Raw genomic sequence first — 20,476 nt, forward strand, 5'->3', positions numbered from 1 at the left:
TAATATAAGTCCCGAGCGAGCGAAGCGAGCGAGAAAAAATCACCTTTTTCATGAAAAGCTACCTTTGAGATATTTTTGAAATTATATTCAGTAAATAAAATGATATCCTACACTTTTCCTTTGCTTTTCTTTCCTCCTTCTTTTTTATTCTTGTTTGCAGAACTTTTGGGGGGCAATGGCTTAACCCTTCCATACTCATATATGGCAGTGCTGTGCGGTTGGGGTCCGGGGCGGAGCCCCCCGGAACTTCTTGATATCAAAGCTACTTAAACCTCGCAGATTGCCGCTATTTTAATCAAATCGCGAGTATATACAGCATATTATAGCTTTTACACAACACATTTATTCAACCCAGTTGCGTAATGAACCAAATATTTGAGGTGGTAAAACATAGCATTGTGGAAAAATTTACATCCTACATCCACTGCATGTTGGTTCTACTCTTTCTATTTGTCATTATATTGATTTTTTATGTATTGTTTTTTATTGTTCATATAATGTTGTACCTTTTTAATGGATATGAGTAAAGTGAATTGAATTGAATTTGTTAAAAGTCGCCAGCGTGCAAAGCGAGCTGGAAAATTGCCTTTTGAAATTGAATTCTAATTATGTGATAGATTTTTCCTTTATATTCAGCAATGCTGACAGCAAATAACACATTTTATTGTTTCCATTCATTTTATTATACGTTGTCTCCTGTATAATTCATTTTATTTCCTCTTGGGTGTGGAACCAAGACCCCCCTCCCCGCGCCTGTACGCCATGCAGTGATTGAACGTGATTGAACGGGGGCGTTATAGAGCCATTTGATGGTTATAGATGAAGAGCCCCTACTGCTTTGCATACAATTTGGCAAGCTTATAGCACAATGTTGCGTGCAGTTCATCTTTCTTCCCGCTCTTTATTTTCAATCCTCGGCAGCCCGGTCGTGTGATTATTTTTTTTCTTGTCCCTTTTGTTTGTTGTCTAATTTAGCTTTTGACTAATTCCATTCTACCTTCGTTTCCCGCTATTGTTTGTAATTTTGTCATATATTCCCATCAAGCTACTGCATTACATAAGTCTATTACGGAATGATTTGTTCTTTGTCAATGTTCTTCTTTCGTACATTTTCCCGCTTTTTTCCTTTTCCATTTCAAAAAAAGATACCTTCGTTTTCTTTTTCCCTTTCCCTTTCCTCCTTTCCTTTTCCCATTTCCTCCCCCTTTCCTCCCCCTTAATTTCCCTTTCTTTCTCCCTCCCTTTTTTCTTTTTCCCGTTTTTTTAATTTTCCCGGTGAAATCTGCCAGGGGGGGGGGGGCAGCTTGCCCCCCGCCTGTTACGCCACTGTTTGTGATCAAATAATGCGAGCGCGAAGCACGCGCTAAAAATTGTGATATTCTGGCCTAAAAAAGGGACATTATAAACACAATTTATTTGTAATCATGATACGTAACTGTCTCACTAATCAAACAATGCGAACGCTGAAATTTTTGTACATTTACCCCAAACAGGGACATTTTAGGGACTTGCTATTTTTTAGGAATTCATGAAGAGCATACAAATCTCAATAGTCATCTAATGCGAGTGCCAAGCGCTTGCTGATTTTGTTAGAAATACCTAAACACATGAAGAACTTTTTGTATTCATAGTAATTATGAACATGATCATGTCCCCCTATATTCAAATATTGCGAACACGAAGCGCGAGCTGAAAATTTGTGAAATTCGCATCTGAAGAGGGGCATTCTAATTCTTGTTTGTAGGAATTCGCTAAGACTATACGTATTTCACTAACTAAATGGTGCGAGCGCGAAGCGCGCGCGATCGAGCTGAATTTTTTTGTTATTCAGACCTGAAAATTTGGGACATGCAGAAATATCTCACCTAATCCACAAATGCGAATAAGTAAGCACGGACTGGAAATGTTTTAAATTCAGACATTAAAAGAGGGCAATCACTTTAAGTAGTCATGAAAAAGAAGCATACATGTCAATAACTCGAAGTGCGAGGAATTTGCCGTACATAATTGTGTACATTAATTGACTTGAAAATATGTTTTTAGTATACAAAACAGAACACCAGCAATTATGAACCGGGTGATGAACACATAGACCCTAAGCAAATTATGTTTCATTAAGTTATGAAAAAATCTTTCTTATATAATATATGATAAAATATAGTATAATACAATATGCAATAGGCCCTGTATAATTTCTTTTCCCCCACAAATTAAGTTTCTATTTCTTTTCCCCCCATTTTCTCCTTTCCCCCGTGCCCCCCGTAGTTACGCCACTTGGCTTTGAGGAGCAAAATCCCCTAACAAGTGAAAGATGCGCCCTGTTCTGGACCATTTTTTTGCCGCTGTCGTGTTTCGAACCAAGGACCTTCAGGTGCAATTTTTAGCGCTTGCGCGGACCGCTTGATAGCTCGCTCGAGCATAATCATCTATCAGCGAACTGTACTAGTAATTGATCGGACTGAGCATGCGCAGTTATCAGTTACGTTAGCAACCTCAAAGCAACAACCTTCTCTGTGGGACGTTGCGAGAGAAATACCACTAGTTTAGAAACTGATTTCGCCGAAAAATATGGATTTGCTTCTAGGGGAAGAGGAGGAAGATAGGTAAGAATTTGTAACAGAGTTGTGAAGAAGTATTTTGATGCATCTGTTCGTTTGATATTATCTTGAGATCAAATTTCATGAAGATGTACGCTCTTGACAGCTTATTCTTGACCTCAGTCCCACATGCAACTATTTGAGTTAGGAGTACAAATCAGTACCATCTTGTCCATTTCGTCATCAATGCACTCTAAGCACCAAGGCTATTAATTCCTGTGTTAAAAAAGTGAGTGCACGCGAATTAAATGTTGGACCTAAATTACTAGATCTTACCATGGAGCTCCATGACGAAATCTGTTCTTAAATTAGACTCTAGATATTACTAGGTTTTTGAAAAAATGTATAAATAGTACTCGCCTGGTCTTTTCTTGGGGTATTGAAGCCGTTTTGTCCAGAACTTGCTCAACTTTTGCGGCAAATTTTGTCGCCATAGGGTTGTGCACATTCTCGTTTAATACTGGTTGTCACGTGACACGGCAATGTCGTTAGGCTGTTTGGCCTGTATTCAAGGCGTTCTATCCGTTATGATTTTAAATTTTTATATTGAATGAAGCTAATTCCATCAGGTATAGGCCCCTATCAAGTCAAAATCGATACAGGGATCGAGAGGGGGGGGGGGGGGGGGTGGAGCCAAAAATTTCCCAGTCACATGGTATGAAAATGATATTTTTTATGATTGTCCACGATCATTAGGGCAAACCCGTGTGTGGCAGTACGGTAGCGTGATGAGTAAAAAAAAAAAAAAATAAAAGAAAGAAAGAGGGCCAATGTAGGCATACATGGCGCGTGGGAATAAAGTTGCTTTATATGTTCCAAGCGAGTGAAGCAAGCGAGAAAAAAACTTTTCGTGCAAATCTAAATTTGAGATAAATATCTTAACTTACACTTTTCCTTTTCTTTTCATTAATTCCCTTCATTTCTTTTTTATCTTGGTTGTAGAACTTTCGGGGGCCCCTAGGCCTAACCCTTCCATCGTGTACCCCCAGTGCAATATCAGCAGGTGGGTCTCGATAACTCTGGATATTTAGCAATTAGACCTATTTATAGAAAAACATAACGTTAATGTTTTGACCCCTTCCCCCCAAAAAGAGGAAAAACAATTATAAACTAGGTTATATACATCCCCCTTTTCTCATTTCGCTTTTTATTTTCTCTATTCCCTCCTTATTTTTTTTTGGGGGGGAGGGACCTTTTCGGGGGGCACCGCCCCTAGCTACGCGCCTACCAGATGAAGAGGCGAGCGAGCAAAACCTTTGTCACTTTTATTACAAATATCAATTTTGCAATAGATTTTGACATAACATTCGGAATTATTCTCGCATGCATTTTTCTTTCCTTTTGCTTTTTTATGGCCTTTTATTTCTCTTCCCTTTCTCTTTCTGTCTTTCTTTCTTTCTTTCTTTCTTTCTTTTCCTTCCTTCATTCCTTTTCTCTTATCCCGTTTTTTTTTTGGTGAAATCCACTGGCCAGCCTGCATGCCCCTGGCGGTTTACGCCTCTGCCGTGGATGTAAGCTATATATACGCATGATCTTAATCTTCATTATAGAGGCGCATCCAAGATTTTCCAAATTAAGTAGGGGGGGGCGGGGTGAATTTTCTCAAGTAAAATTTGACAACTCCCAAAAAAGGTTCTTACTAAAAAAAAAAAAAACGGTCATTATATTGTCTCGCGTAAAGTTTGACAAGTTAAAAAAAAATGGTCACTCAAAATGAAAGTCATTTTGTCCGCGTAATATTCGGCAAGCCCCCCCCCCCCACAAAAATAAGAAAAGGGAAAGTCATTTTGTCCACGTGATATTTGGCAACCCCCCCCCCCAAAAAAAAAAAAAAAAAAAAAAAAAAAGGTTTTAACTATAGCAATGATCGAAGGTCATTTTGTCTCGCGTAAAATTTGACAATTTTTTTATAAAGTTGTCACTAAAAAGAAGGTCATTTTTTCCACCATTGATTATATTTGGCAAGCCCCCAACCCCCACCCCCATAAAAAAAAGTTTGTCCCTAAAAGTGATGTATAGAAAGTCATATTGTTAATTTGTTCCCAGTAAAATTTTGAATTTGGCAATAAAAAAAAAAGGCAAAAAAGAGAAAAGAATATGAACGAAATATCCCCATTACAAATAATGCTGTACGTGATTCTCATGAGGGGGGGGGGGGGGCACATAACTAGTATTAATAACATATTTAATTCCAAAATGTTTACTATAAATCTCAAAAGGGGGAACGGGCAGAAATGCTCACCCCAACCCCCCCCTCCCCCCCCCCCCCGCCACTGATTCCAATCAATAATGACTTTTCTCTGCAATACTGATGCTTTGAATTCAAGATACTGAAGATTGATACGCTAAACATAAATTATGAACGTCTGACAAAAAGATAACCAACCGATCACCTGACCGATCAGCTGACCAGTACGCGTATCACTTCGGAGTTGATCACTCGTCGCAGCTGTGTGGAACGCTCACCGAAAATCAACAAAAAGGGCCTGAAATGTAAGTTTAACAATAATCGATTTTAATTTCAACTATTTTTACAACTAAATAAAGATAATTTAAATTAGATAACTCTAACTTGTATTAAGGTGTACATTTACCAAAGTCTTGGGTTGGAAATCAGAAGAGCATTGTCCAACCCATAATTTGGGTAATGTCGCCTATGAGGTCCATACATGTTAATGTTTGGACCTCATTGGTACTAGGAGTGCATCAATGGAGGAATTTGACTCTCTTGAGTCTTGATTGAGGTGTTTGTTTTGCCAATGTGTTTGTTATGCTTACCTCCCATTAAATCTACCAGGCCAAGTAAATATTCAGACCAGCTTTTTTCAAATTGTCCAACCAAATTCTGTAATATTTTGACATTGAGTATTGACTTGTTGTCATTGACTGACATTTGCAATTTGCGGACAATAAAGGAACTTGTTTGTTGTTTGTTTAAATTTAAGGCAAGACTTCCATATGTCCCCTCCACTAAAATAAAAAATAAATATGGAGAAGGTTTATCAAGAATTATCTAACATATATCTAATGACGTTAAGAGATTTAGGAAGGAAAAGATGGATACATACCAAAAATAGTCTGGCTTTATTCCGTCAAAATTTCGGGTGTGTGTAATTCCCAATGCCAAGGCATTGGTTTATTTAGTCAGAAAAATAAATACCCAATACTCTTGGAGAGTAGACTAGTCGTAATATCGGTTGATAACTGTTATGAGACCCATGGCTTTCAAAAATTCCTGCTAGCCCAATGAGTAAGGCGACTGACTGGAGATGCCTGGTTCTGCAGCGATAGGGTCGAATCCAAGTTCCAACCGGAAAAAAGGAGAAAAAAAGAGAAGAAAACAAAAACGAAAGAAGGAGGTTTTGGAGAAGTATTTTTGAAAATTAGTGAAGGGGACATAAGGAAGTCTTTCCAAATTTAATGTTAGACTTAGATGTGGAAAAAAAATGGTCAAGAAGAGCAGGATTCAAACCCTTAAATGTGCCATTACTACCCCAGTCATCAGTGCAATTAAGTTAAAATTCTCACTCTAATCCAGTGCTTTAGTTTTAGTGCAGTTGATGGCAGAATTGTCTTTCCTTTAAATTAATCTTTTAATGCCTAACGTTACAAGCAAAGAAAAGTGTTGATTATGCCTTATGGTAAAGCTTTGACCTTTGTGCTCTAACATTAAAGCCTTTTATACCTCTGCTCTCTAGAAATTCTATATCCGTTTCACTCTACATGTATCTAGATGATTGATGCTTTTTTTCATTGATCTATAATATAGGCTCTAGGTAGGATTCACTTGCAAATTTGAGCAATATAGAATATAATCAATAAGTATTTTCTACCTGTGCATTGTGATTTTGTTTTAAACACTTCATCATCAATTATTGATCTGAAAGTGTTCTTTAATATCTTTTCAACTCAAGGCCTGGCTCAACAAACACCTTTGATGTAGGCCGATCTGCAGATGAAATATTCAATGTAAATGATAGTGAAGGAGAAGAGGAAGGAGAAGAAGAAGATGTAGGCCGAAATGGAAAGAATCCCGGGTAAGCATTCTTGAGTTAACAGTTTAAGGGTAAAGCTTTCTTTACTATGGTCTACCAGTTAAGAATCAATAAAGCATAATTTTAGAAAAAAAAATTATACCCCCTCAAACGAAAATTAAGTCGCCAGGGAAGGCTCTCTGTAAGTAGCCAAAATAGTACTTTGTCTTTAAAAAGCATGAAAGAGTAGTTCTCCTTCATTCTGTCAAAATTTTAAGTTGTAAAGTTTATTGGAAAACAAGATACAAGAGTTTCTTTGACACAGGTTTTTGCGGACTGCTTGGCAGTTTCATTGAGATTGTACAGTGTGCACATCTCATGCTTTAGTGAACCCTGAACTTCAAACAATGTTTTCTCATTTCTGTCGAAGCTCTCCCTTAGTTTCTTCTGCATTGTATCAAGTTTATTTATATAGGTTTGAATATGCTTTTTTAAGCTCAATAAGAAGTAGAAATCCATTTAGGTTACCCATTTTTGGTTTTTGGGTGGCCAGTCACATTTAGTGTTCTCGTAATTCAGTTATTGTTTAGTAGTGGGCAATACTATATCATGGATAAAACACTACACAGTTTTAAGCATGACATTTTAATTTAATAAAATTTACAATATGCAAACAGTTCTTGCTGAGGTCAGCAGACACATTTAACACTTGATTACATACACAATTGATTTTACAAAATCTTGGTGAAAAGTTGGAGATAAAATGCACTTATTGTGTTGCGTAATGAACATGGTATAGTTTTTCCACTGTTTCCCATTCAGTTCACAAAGAAGATCTAATAGGACGTTCATGACGCAACCTCAGCTGAGCGCAAGAGGAGGGACACGACAAAAAGGGCGTAGCAAGGCACTGGAGACGAGACCTCCCTGGGTCAAGCCGTCAACAAAGAGGGCAGTACCAACACCGGATCTTATGGTTACTCATATCAACCAGACACATGATCAGCTTGTAAGTCAATGATTTCAGGCCAACCTGCAAACATGATCCTGCTATTTGATTTACCCCTAATACTCTGTTAAATAGCTTACATAGGGGGGTGGTGCTGTTGCCTCCAATGTACATTAAAAGAGTGTTAGACGACATTTATTTAGTATAATAGTCTGTAAGGGCTGTCTGTCCCCTCTCCTGAAATTTTTTTTTAAGTGCGAAGATATTAGTCTCATAATTTTGTTATTTCAAATTGATTTATATTCATATCATATATTTTTACATCCTCAAATGCATAAATGTGAGAGATATAATTAATTTATAATTTCAAGTGTTTGGCTATCTGTGTGGAAAAAGTTTAATCGATTTTAAATATCAATCGTGTACCTTTCTTTTATATTTCCATATCTTACCCAAGGATGATATGAAGATATATAAGTCTATGTTTTGTGAGAAATGACAATAAATTTTGCACTTTTTTTCTGTTTGCATGATTAAAATGAAAATCATAATTTGAGAAAACACATCTGAGATGTCTGATATAATGTTTTCACTTGGATGAGAGATGTGGCTGTCGCAACCATACAGTTTTCATGCGCATGTGTCATTTATTATTGATAATTCCATTTGTTCAACACATGATTTCTTTGACAGCGTGCACGGGACATGTCTGCCATGTTTAATGAAGGGCAGACATCAGAAGACTGGTTGGCAAACCACTCTGTAGAACATTTCAAACTGACTCTCAAGAACCTATTAACAAAAGGACAAGTTGTCAAGTAAGTGTTTTTTTTTTCTTAATGCGTGCAGTTTAAGCATACATAGAATGAAATTTGAAAATCACACTTGTATATTTGCATTAAATTCATATTTACTTCGGAGTTCCCAGTCTTTAAAGAGAACATTGAGATAAGAGCCTCGTGATATGATGATATCAAAATATTGTGACATTGAAACTTCAATTGACAGATATTGGGTACTTGATACATCGGCTTATGAACAATTGAGGTGCTAATATGATTCAGACTAGAGATCTGCATTGAAATGCTGTAAAACCCTAACATTCTCACGAATAACCCAATCAAACTTACCAGGTTCCAAGAAAAAGTGTCATAAAAATTGTCATCCCTAACCAACACCTTTTAACCCTCATTTTCATACCTGTTTTATTTGGAAGACTTACTTTACAAAAGTGGTATGTGATCTTTTCTTGGCAATTAATCAGTTGAAATGGTATATGGTCATATTGTGGTATCACAGCCTGCAATAATAGAATACCCAAATTTGCAATAGCGTGCAGCCCCCTGATTGAGATGTGGGTACTTGTTGCCGAATCATTGATAAGTTTCCACTTTGTCCATACCCACTTTTTCAACTTTGTGTTTGGTCTCTTCCCACATACATAGACTAATCTACAATCAGTTCATCTACTAGCCATTATCTTGTCTTGTTGTCACCTGCCCCAGTTACCATTTTGTCTAATATCTAGACAGACTTTACTCATTTTGTCTCTTATCCACTTTGTCTAATACTATTAACAAAATTTTTATATGACAAGGTGTGAAAAAGTAAGTAGATGAAGTGGACATAAGACCTGGACTGAGTGACAGTTAGCCCAACATAATTATTAGACCAAGTGGCAAGTGACCAAATGGATTTTAGACCAAATGGTGTTCAACAAACTGAGAATTAGACCTTCTGCTAATAGACCAAGTGGATAAAACCAAGGCATTGACATCACTTTTCATTCCTTATCCTTTCATGGTTGAAGACTTTAAAGAATTTTAAAGCAAAATGTATCTCAAATTAAAACTAAATTTTATGAATATTCACATGTTTATTCATGTAAGGAATTCACAAATTCCTAAACTATTTTCAACCCACATTTGCTATAATCTGCTTAATGTTTTTTTTAATTTTGTTACCCTCCCCTTTAGACCCAGTGGTATGAACCAAAGTGGTCCAGCAAGACACCTTCAGTTTGAAGCCAGTGTAGTGAATGAGTTTGAATACAAACTTTATGAGTAAGTATCAATGATTAAGTGATGCCAGTTTACACAAAAGATTGAATTTTCAACAACCTTTGTTTATTATTATGAAACTTGATCCATAATATGCACATCTTGAAATTTAAATGAGAAGTTGCATTTGGATGGGGGAGGGGGGGGGGGGGGGGAGAGATGGGAGTACCTTTTTTTACATTGAAAAGAAATTACATGTGGGCTCAGGTCAATTTTGCCCCTGAAATGCTCAAAAGTGCCCTGGATTTCCCTATACACTTCAATGTTAATGCATATCTAATGTTGCAGATTTGTGCAGTACAGGTTATGAAAAGTAGCCCTTCATAATGAAATATTTGTTTTGCCTGCTTAGTTACCCCCACCCCCCTGTTTTTATGTTTGGAGCAGAAATACATGAGGGGAACGAGCGATTTCGCCCTCATGAGATCCCAAGTAGCCTCTAAAATTCTCCTCAAAAGCATGCTTTGGTGCGACCGTTCTTTTGAGACTCGTCCCAAGATCTGTCACAAACAATATTCAAGATTGTGGCAGAATGATATTTGCATTCTAGGTCTATTGCATAATTGCATGTTGCCCCTAAAAAGTAGCCGTTAAAATGAAATAAATAGCCCCCAAAATTCTGCAATTGCCCCAATGTCAAGAAAAAGATAGCCCCTAAAAATAAAAATTATTTCCTACCCTGGTGTGAAGTGCTTACCCGGATAATGCAATACATAGATTGAACCTTTGCCAATTCATGCAACTACATATTTCAGATCTGCCAACCAGTACGTTTTTTTGTGTATTAAATACGTTTTTGCAACCAAAATACGACAGTACGTTTTTTCTTTTAAAAATACAATTTTGTAAAAAAAAAAAACTTAATTTATTGAGAAAAATCATCACTATGATTCTCTATTTCATTAAACTTACACAAATATGGTTATTGTATGAATGTAATTTCAAGTAATTTGTTTTTTTTTCAATCATTTTGTCAAACCAGGGTGAGATATACACATGTTTCAATTTTTTTTTCATCTGCAAGAGCAGTGCGCATTTTCGCTTGAGTGCCGCGATTGGGACTCCTTTTTTTTCAAATGTTGGCAGTCCTGCTATCTACATAGCAGTGTGCATTTTATTATGAAATACAGTTTTTTTTTTAGAAAGTACATTTTTTTAAATCATAGAATACAATTTTTCATTCCCAGAGATTGGCAGGTCTGATATTACAGCCTGACACCCAGCATTCATCACAATTTTCCACTTGGGAATTATAGATTCATTTAGTTTCTACAGCCCAATGCTGGTACAGGATTTGTTTTACCAAAGGGGCATTCTAAATCAATATTTTTGCATGTAATTTTTTTGGCATGAGCAGAACAGTAGGCAGACTTATAAATCCAACAGTGCTCCTGATGGGTAGTAGTGTAAGTTAAAGGCTCATTGGACTCACATGGTGTTAAGCTTGAGTGTACTTGAGTGTTTCATGTCCGAATTGGCAACAATTAGGTGATAATATTGACAGTAGTGCCCATAATTAGTATAGCTGATGGTGATAATCAATGTCTACTGTATTTGTAGACTGTGGTATATATGATAACTATGATTACTTAATGACATGTTTTTGTATTTAATGTTTCATTTTATAGGACTATCGAGATGTACCACCACAGGATTAAATGGTTATTGAAAGGCAGCAGAAAGGTAGGTCTTCAAATTTCATCTTCTGTTTTTTCTTAATTATTGAGTCTATTCAATTACTATATATACTCATTATCAATCCTTTGCTAATGCATGCCCTACATTGTGGAATAGCCTTCCATTCCTGAAGTATTTAATTCACCACGTAGTGTGCCAAATACACTTTAGAGAGTGGACTTGACACTTCATATCAGTCACATTATTATTGATTTTATTGCCATCATTATTATCTTTATTGTTATTATTATCATTATAGGTATCATTATTTTGTGTCATTTTTATTATCATGTTTTCAGACATTTGGCATGGTTAAGGGGCGAAGAATAGCCATACTTGTAGACAGCTCTGATGCAAACACAGGCTTTGGAAGAATATCAATCTTCAGACAGGCACTCACAGTAAGCAATTCAAGATTCTTTGAATGTGATTGAGAATATAAATGAGAATGTGAATGGGTTGTAATACTCCTTAATGATTGATGAAATCAGTGGGCTAGAAACCCTTCAGGTGCATTTGTGTGTGTGTGTATGGGGGGGGGGGGGGGCTTATTAGGCTCAGTCATTTAAGTTTTGCCTATTATATATTGATGTCTCTGCATTGGATTTCAACACAAGGTGAGATAAATAGGTACTGGCAGGAAATAAATCCCTCAAAAAGCTGTTAGCACTGAAATCAGTAGCCCATAGCTTTGACAGGAGGGGGGGGGGGGGTATATAAGATTGAATTGAGCACCTAACAAATTGAATGTGTGCACAATGTAACTCTATATTATCATATTTATCATGAAACTTTTATTATCCATTTTGTTGTAGGAGTTGATAGATGAACAGCTACATGACAGAGAGATGCTTCATTTGATATCATTTGGAACAGAAGTAGACTCGCTGTGGGATAGACCAAGATTTGTCAACATCAGAATGTAAGTTGATGATTGCGATATCGGTATGACTAACAGGGCGCAAAGGGGATGTTTACTCTGATGATAAATGTGCCTTAATAAATGCAGAATAAATCAAGAAATATATTGGTGAAGATTTGATGAAAATCAATCAAATAATAAGAAAGTTCTGAATATTTAATGATTTGAAATCTGTGAAGTCATATATGAGCAGTCAGCCCACATGTCATGTAATATAAATTCAATAGTTTCCCATTTTCTTAAAAGGTTTATGATGATTGAAGATATTTATCTTATAGAATTGTGTATGATATTATGTGTTGGATGATTTATGTAAAATCATTCTCAATTTTCTTAGAAAATTACAAATGAGGCAGCTGCTAGGAAGTGAAGCCACAAAAATATTTCATTGAGTTTTCTGCATGTATATAAACCAACTTCATGCCAGGATGTAATTAGTCTAAAGCCACCAAGGCCTTGGCCATGGATACCCAATTGTTTGGTCTCTATACTACTCTCATTGGATATTTGTTTGCCCCTATTATTATTTCCCATTTGTGCTGTAGTATAGAAATGTGCCTTATGGAAAGTGGCATTGTCCTAAAAAATATCAAAATTTAAGGCCTTTGACGTCACAAAAGATATGATTACATGAATACATAATTGACCCCATTAAAGTCAGTGCATTATTGGCCTAGTACTAAATGTTCAATTGATGATTGAGGAATTGATTCTTTTTAATAATAGGTTGGATGAAGCGAGGGCATGGGTCAACCGTATCCGTGGCAGCGGAGGATGCAACCTGATGGCTGCACTGAAGAAAATCTTCAAAACAAAAGATATAGACTCCATTGTAGTGGTCTTGGGAAGCTGGTAAGATCTAGAGTTAGAAGGGTTTGTTTGGTTTTCAGGTTGATTTAACTGATAACTAATCACCAGGAAACACTATAGAGACGTTCGCATGTAATTGAGCGCTATATAAAAGCGAAAAGGTATTATGATAAGTAGTAATTTTTTAAAATATTCTGTGTGAAAGCTACCATATGAGAAAATCAATGTTGGATAGAACAATGGATTTGTTCTTTGAAAGAAGCAAAATCATGATATACATGTACTTTGTGCATAAAATATCTGGTTAGCAGTAGAATAATAGTGGATTGATAAATAGATTGCACATGGAAAGATAGATGCAATTTTTCTTGATTAAAGAAATAAAAAAACTTATTGCAAGAATAAGCAAATTTTTTATTGAATATACTCAAATTTGTTGTAATATTTTTTCCCGTGATTGATTTCTTCACTGTTTGTTTTGCTTCTACCTAGCGCGGACCAAAGTTCTGATGTCCTTGTGGACTATGTATCTCAGACAATCTGTGGAGGGAGAATACCCTTGCATTGTATAGCATTTGACTGCAATAACCATCTCACAAATGTAAGTAATATTATTAACATTTATATGACACCTAGATAGATCCTTGTGATTTGATTGGTTGTTTGATCTCGTTCATTCAGCCCATTTTGCAATGATGTCATCAACCATGCAATTTTGGATCCATACGATTTTGTCCATTGCACGTGCGCACTGAGACTGCAGCTGCAGGCACCAGCAGTGGGCATGTTGTAATAACGTAACAATCAACAGACCGAACTCGCACTGCATTAGAATCAATTTTTATGTGTCATATAAACCAAATAATGAATGTTTTTTCATTTGTGCCGAGTTGAATGGATCATTTCATCTTTCACCTCATGAAGTTTTGCACTCATAAACATTCATTATTTGTATACTATTGGAATTGGATGTAGTGTAGATAACGATTTCAATATGTCAAAATTAATGCCTTTAGTTGTATGTGACTCGATACATGTTTTGTCAGGTATATCAATGATATTGAATTTATTGAGATAAGGAAACAGGTTGTATCTTTAGAGAATATAAAGAAGAAAGGAAAGTTGTATACAATTCATCAATAATTATCCATCAAAACTGCCACTGTTAGCAAACTTGTCAAATTAAGGATCGTCATAAATAATGTGTCAAAACCATTCAGAATATTTAAATTTTGTCATTAACTGTCATATTCAGGCAATGTTGATGGAATAAAACTAAAAATATCTCTTTAACTGGGCGTTGTGGCGTGCGCCTGTAATCCAAGCTGTGGGGAAGTTACAATTTGATGCAGAGGTTCGAGGTTCGAGCCCTGGTCACGTCTTTCGGATGGTGACGTTAAAGGTCGGTCCCAGACGTAAATAATCATATCTGATTGATACACGTCTGACAAAACTCAAATACACACACACACACTATCTTCTAACTTTGTCAAAATTGATTTTTTCCCCCCAGTGTATCATTCTTTTATACAGTTAGTGAATATTTGTGTGTTATAAGCATGACTTTTTCTCAATCAAATTTTATCAATTTCAGTTATCTCTGAGAAAGTTAGCAGAAGCATCAGATGGACGTTATCATGTGTATTCCTCCGGTGCTGAGGTAAGCTTTTTTTTAAAGTAAAAATGCTATTCTTTCACTATTAAATAACTTTTGATATAAATATTCAGTACATTTATAAGTAATTATGGTAACTTGCTATCAATTCAGCAAGATTTGTATAACTTTTTATGACAAAGAATATCGAGTGGAAGAAAATAATTTTTTACGTGAATTGAAAGAATACAATCTGCAAATGAATTAGATAATGAATTTTTTGTGTAAAAATTCTCATAGCATTAATTTTGGATAAAGAGAACAAGTGATGTTTTAATCATGGAAGTTTACGACACACCATGTGGTGAGGGCTGAGAAAAAATAGATTGAGGTAGAAGTGGAAAGGAGAGGGGGGAAAGTGGAAGGTTGGAAGGTAGGCTATTCTTTTCTGAGATGAGTGTGGGAGGCTTGAGTAGTTGGAGAGATAAGAGAAGGCTGGCTTGAGTGGGCGAGTGGAGTTGTAGAGCCGAACATAGATGTCAACCTTCAAACATCACCTAAGTGATGTTTTTCCACTAGTCCTGTAGATACAGTTACCAATGGATTGTAGGATCCCACATCATTTTATAAATCTCTATTTGCTTGTTGCAAATTACCAGCACCTTATATTTGAATTGATTCTTCACTTAATCTACCCAGGAACAAATCTATACAGGCACCGACATCACAATACTACTGAGGGAGATCAAGAGGGCTCAAGACGTCATCAACAAGATCGCTGAGATGAGGCAAGGCATGATGGGAGATGCGTTAGTAAGCATACTCAATGAGGTGAGCTAGTTTTTCAGTTTCAGTTGATTTATTTTCAATCAATAAAATATTTTCAATAATAAAGATCTAACTATGAAATGTACTGACAGAGCTGCCAAGAAGTACTGACATCCGGTAATTAGTACTTTAAAATGAGAATACTGATGGTTTCATGCAAAATACTGTCTCAGTTTTACGTATTCTATGGTATTTCTTTGAAAATACTGATTTCCTTACCAAAATACTGATTTTCAGCTTTTAAATACTGAAATGTTTCTCGTTCAGGTTGGCAGCTCTTTACTAAACATGAACAGATATGATTGTAAAGGGGAAGTTCACCGGACTATAAGTTGGTTTTGTTAAAATCAGAAAAAATAGAGAGATATTGGTGAAGGTTTGATCAAAGTCCATCAAAGAATAAGCGAGTTAACATTTTTTTAGTTTTTAATTTTTGACGTCCTATGCAAGTAGCTCTCCCATATATGGTTTAATATAATATCCACAAATTTAAAATCTTTAAAGGAATAAATGATGCATAACAATATTTTTCTTACAGAAGAGGGTATGAAATGATGTGTCTGATGATATATCTACTCCACAAATAAAATCACTTTTAAATTTTTTGAGGAAATTGCATTTTATAAATTGATATTGCATGATATATGTATAGTAGGTGTCACAATATGAATTTTAATTTTTGGAAACTGGAACCGGATCGTCCCTTTATAAAGCCTAAGTAAATTTCCCAATTCAGTAGTAAACATATGAAATCATCATTATTTTGATTTCCCTTATCGCAGATATCCCTTGAGGTTCAGAAGTTACCCCAGTCTCGATTCTTACCCAGACCTCCTAACCATGCTGGCCCTCTTACCATTGATGAACCCGCTTCATTCATTCCAAAGGCATCTCATGACTGGCTTCTACAGAATGGACTCAAAGGTAAGATCCCTTCTTCTTTGGAAGCATCGCATGAAGTGATTTTCCAATATTTCAGTAGCTTGCAACATTTATTGGTGATTTTCACTGACATATTTCTTAATGAAATGTGACACTGATCATAGTTTTATCTAATGAAATGTGAGACCCTACCATTTATACATTAATTTCCTTAGTGGTATTTCATAAAGCTGTATGTATTTTATGCACGGTTTTATGCATAGTCACCCAGACATGTGTTAATGGACAAGTTGTCAGATCTCACAACTTTCCTTGCCTTTGACTGAATAAGAACATGTTTATGGCTAGTGCAGTGGTAACTATTGGATAATTACATGTACAACTTTCATGAGATGCCCCCCCCCCCCCCGAAGACAATCTAGATATATATACACACAAATTGGCAGTCAAAGCTCAGATTGGATCAGAAATGGAGGGTGACAACAGGCCTTTCTTCAGTAGTCAAGAATTAAGCCAAGACAGATAAGGTTTGACTTTAATGGCAGGGGACCTAGCGTTTTCTTGGCCAAATCCTTGTTATGGATAGAGAGGACTCATAATTAATGTTCAATTTCTGTGTTTACACTTCCAGCTTTATTTTTGTGTCTTATTTCATTACAGCAAAGAAGCTGACATTATATCAGGTACTGGCTCCAAATGCCTTTGCACCTATTGAGGAATTCATTCCAATCATCAGGAAATCTGTACGCTCTCAAACACATGAAGTGAGTATATAAACTTATCTTTATTGCAATACATGTATGTATTTATTTGAATTAGATAATTATATATCCTAGTTATTCAAATTTGATAGAAATTTTCTGGGGGTCAGTTGATGAAATTGAAATTAAGCTCAACTACTACATTCTCATGTTTAAGTCTGGCCATTCTGATCTTCTGATTGTACTCCCCCATTGTGCCTCTTTTTGCCCATGTGTATGATTCTTCATGAGAAAGATATGAACAAACTATGCAAACAGCAAATTTGCTTTTGCAGTTATTGAATTTAGCAGTTTGTTAAATAATGCTGTATGCCAATTGAAATCTGTGATAATTAGGACGGCAGTTCAATTTTGCAATATTTTGCATTAATGTGCATGGGGTGTATGTCGGTGTGATTGTGTGTTCGATATGGATGAGGTATGTTTTCTTTTTATTAGATTTCCCCTTTATTAATGAAAATTTTGTCAGTTTGTTTATTTTTGTACAGGGCTCCATCCCCATAAGCTCTACTTTTCTTGGTGTCCTTCTGATTTCTTTTTGTAAATTTTGTATGTAGGCCTATTTATTTTACTTGAGTTTTGAATGAAAAATAAGTGAATAGAAAATGGAGTGACTGTGTAGAAGATCATTAAATTTCATGTCATACCTTGAAGTAGGTTGAATACTGGAGGACATGTTGCAGTGTAGTAAAAGTAGAATTCTTGTCATTTTTATAAAATGTGTTATTTTGGTTGATTTTCATCTTCAGAAAGCGATGACTCAGTTTGAATGGCATGATGGTAGCATCAAGAATGTCCACGTGGACCCCACTCTCCTGTATGATTACCAGAAGCAGCTTGGTGCTATGGTCAAACTCTATGAGAGGAGAATAGACTGGCTCTCCAAAGATAGCAGGAGACTCTTTGGAACCATAATTGAGAAAAAGTGAGAATTATCTGGGTTTTTTTTTTTGGGGGGGTGAAGCATGTTGTATTGCCATTGACTTTTAATTGATACATTTACAGTAATGTTTCAATTTTGTACAAGTAACATTTTCCTTTGTCGTAAGCACTTTGGGCCATTCTGGGAAAGCGCAGTACATAAATAATAATGATGATAATAAAAGTAATGATGATGATGTGGATAATATTAATAATAATGAGTTTAAGACTTAAAAAAATTGTTTTTACATTCAGGGTATGTTTAACAAGAAGCCTTCAGTGTACCATAGACAAGTGTATTGTAATCTCAAATTTACGATGGCAAGCTATTGGGTACTGTTAAGACACTCTGTCAGAGAGATAGGGTGGAGGAGAGATAGGTTAGAAAGGGGGGGGGGGGATAGGATGGATGTATGAGAGGAATAGGGAGAGAAGATATGGGAGTGATAGCAGACATGGGGAAAAACTTTCAGGATCAGGGGTGTATTTCACAAAGATTTAAGTATGAGTCGTACTAAAATGCGTAGTTGCGTGCGGTATAAAAGGCATGACCGCATTGGTCAGATGTGCAAAGAGGATGTGCATTTCTGCATATTGATCAATAAGATTGTGCGTTTCAAATAATTTATACGTTGGCATTTAAGTGCGGCTCTAAGTCATACTTAAATCTTTGTGAAACACTACCCAGGGCTGTATGTTCATTTATTCCTTTATATTGAGAACATCATACCATTTTTCCATGTGACATTGTTATATATTTCTTTTTCTTTCCAGGGTTGTGATCTTGATAGATCTGTCTCTCTCCAATGTAAACTACCTAGTCCACATCCAACATTCAGTAAGGCTACTCTTAGAGCAACAGCTCGCAAACAAAGAAGCCTTTAACATCATCGGGTAAGATTCAACTTAAATTTCGATATCAGGCTTTGATACGAAGAATCAATAACAAGCTTTAGATTTCACAACCTGGCCCATCATACAAAATATTCTCCCCTTAACACTGCATTTTCCATCTTACTCATGCACAGTCTGGCATATTTTTGCCCAAATCAGAAGGTTCTGCCTCATGGATGACAAATCTGAAATATCCATATTACCATATATTAATCTTGCTTTTATTATTCAAAAAAAATTATTCATTGATTGGTTTTGATATTTAATCTATAAGATATCATCACAACATTATGAAACATCTACATTGAGTCAAATGTTAGATTTCATTGTTAAGGGGATTAAATATAACTTTTTTTTAAACAATGTTGTATGGCTCCCCGTAATTATTACTTTTTGTGTATTGTAAATAAAACTAAATAATTCTTATGAAAGAATTTATGATGTTATTAAGGCTCTGAAGTCAGTAAATGATGTTGTACTCTCCAAATTGGTCAAGAATATACTTTATTTGCCATGTATTATGCATACAGATTCTTCCAAGATATTTTGCTCAGGTTGGGCAGGGTGACAAATATTAAAATTCTATTATTTTTGTGAAAATGGTTTCTATGAATAGAAGAATTATGAATAAACAAACCATTGAAATGATTTCAATTTCAGAATAAAACTCACCATTGAAATAACTCCTGATAATCTTTTTTTCTTCATCCAGGTTTGGGAGCACAGCTCGTGCATGGAGACCATGCATGCAGGAACCTACAATAGCAAACCTACAGAATGCATGGAAGTAAGATCAAGTATTTACTTTTTTATTATTAATTAATTCAAAGCAACTTTGGGGTATCACAGTTTACAGATAAACTTGTATGAACATGTGATTGTTATATTTTGTGATAATTTTTTTTTCCAATGCTCTAAAAATGTGCATTTTGACAATCATCAACATGATCATACTGATATCATCAATGGCAGTGAATAAATAGTAATGATCCGCTATTATGTATCTCTTGATTCATCGGAACGACAATTCTATTTTTAAAGTGCTTTACAGATATATTATGACCCTGGTCATCGGATTTAGGCATGCCTGCACACAATGTATGCACTTTCTCCACTGTTGAGGATTCCAAAAAGAATTTTCAAACTCAATTGCTAGACATACCACATAGTATTTCACATCCTACCAGGTTACCATTAAGCACTTGGGTGGAGAGTGACAAAACATGTATTGACACAGATGTTGTTTGAAGGTTTGCATGGTGGTATGTACAATCGCTGATGTGGTTTATGGTACACCATGTGAAGTGTTATAGAAACAGTGGATAGAAGAAGAGAAGAAATGGATAGGCGAGAAAGTGGAGATTTGAGTATTCTTTCTTGAAAGTAGTCCTGAAAAGGACTGTAAACCAGGAAAGATTGATGAGTTGAGAACAGCTTGAGTAGTAGAGCTAATGAGGAGATGCTGGCTTGAGTCGGCGAGTAGAGATGATGAGTAGTAGAGAGACTCGACGTTTCGGGCAGGTTGACTGTCCGTCTTCAGGAGTGTATTGACACCTTGCCAAAGAACGCTAAGACGCAGTGAGAGAGATTCAGACATACAACGCAAG

At 35.9% G+C, this 20,476-nt stretch overlaps 1 protein-coding gene across 1 annotated transcript in view; it reads left to right on the forward strand.

Moving 5' to 3' along the window:
* Positions 1-2,468: 2,468 nt before the first annotated feature.
* The window catches only part of LOC129269533 (von Willebrand factor A domain-containing protein 3A-like), a 36,100-nt gene continuing 18,092 nt past the window's right edge, over positions 2,469-20,476 (forward strand). Inside the window, exons 1-17 of the mRNA XM_064105919.1 lie at positions 2,469-2,603; positions 6,512-6,634; positions 7,394-7,580; positions 8,214-8,338; positions 9,497-9,583; positions 11,209-11,263; positions 11,557-11,658; positions 12,073-12,179; positions 12,906-13,031; positions 13,482-13,590; positions 14,584-14,649; positions 15,283-15,414; positions 16,194-16,335; positions 16,954-17,057; positions 17,804-17,979; positions 18,750-18,869; positions 19,582-19,656. Coding sequence (XP_063961989.1) covers positions 2,569-2,603; positions 6,512-6,634; positions 7,394-7,580; positions 8,214-8,338; positions 9,497-9,583; positions 11,209-11,263; positions 11,557-11,658; positions 12,073-12,179; positions 12,906-13,031; positions 13,482-13,590; positions 14,584-14,649; positions 15,283-15,414; positions 16,194-16,335; positions 16,954-17,057; positions 17,804-17,979; positions 18,750-18,869; positions 19,582-19,656 — 1,871 coding nt within the window. The 5' untranslated portion in view covers positions 2,469-2,568. The remainder of the gene's footprint in view (positions 2,604-6,511; positions 6,635-7,393; positions 7,581-8,213; positions 8,339-9,496; positions 9,584-11,208; positions 11,264-11,556; positions 11,659-12,072; positions 12,180-12,905; positions 13,032-13,481; positions 13,591-14,583; positions 14,650-15,282; positions 15,415-16,193; positions 16,336-16,953; positions 17,058-17,803; positions 17,980-18,749; positions 18,870-19,581; positions 19,657-20,476) is intronic.

This window comes from Lytechinus pictus, chromosome 10, assembly GCF_037042905.1.
Source record: "Lytechinus pictus isolate F3 Inbred chromosome 10, Lp3.0, whole genome shotgun sequence".
Classification (NCBI taxonomy): domain Eukaryota; kingdom Metazoa; phylum Echinodermata; class Echinoidea; order Temnopleuroida; family Toxopneustidae; genus Lytechinus; species Lytechinus pictus.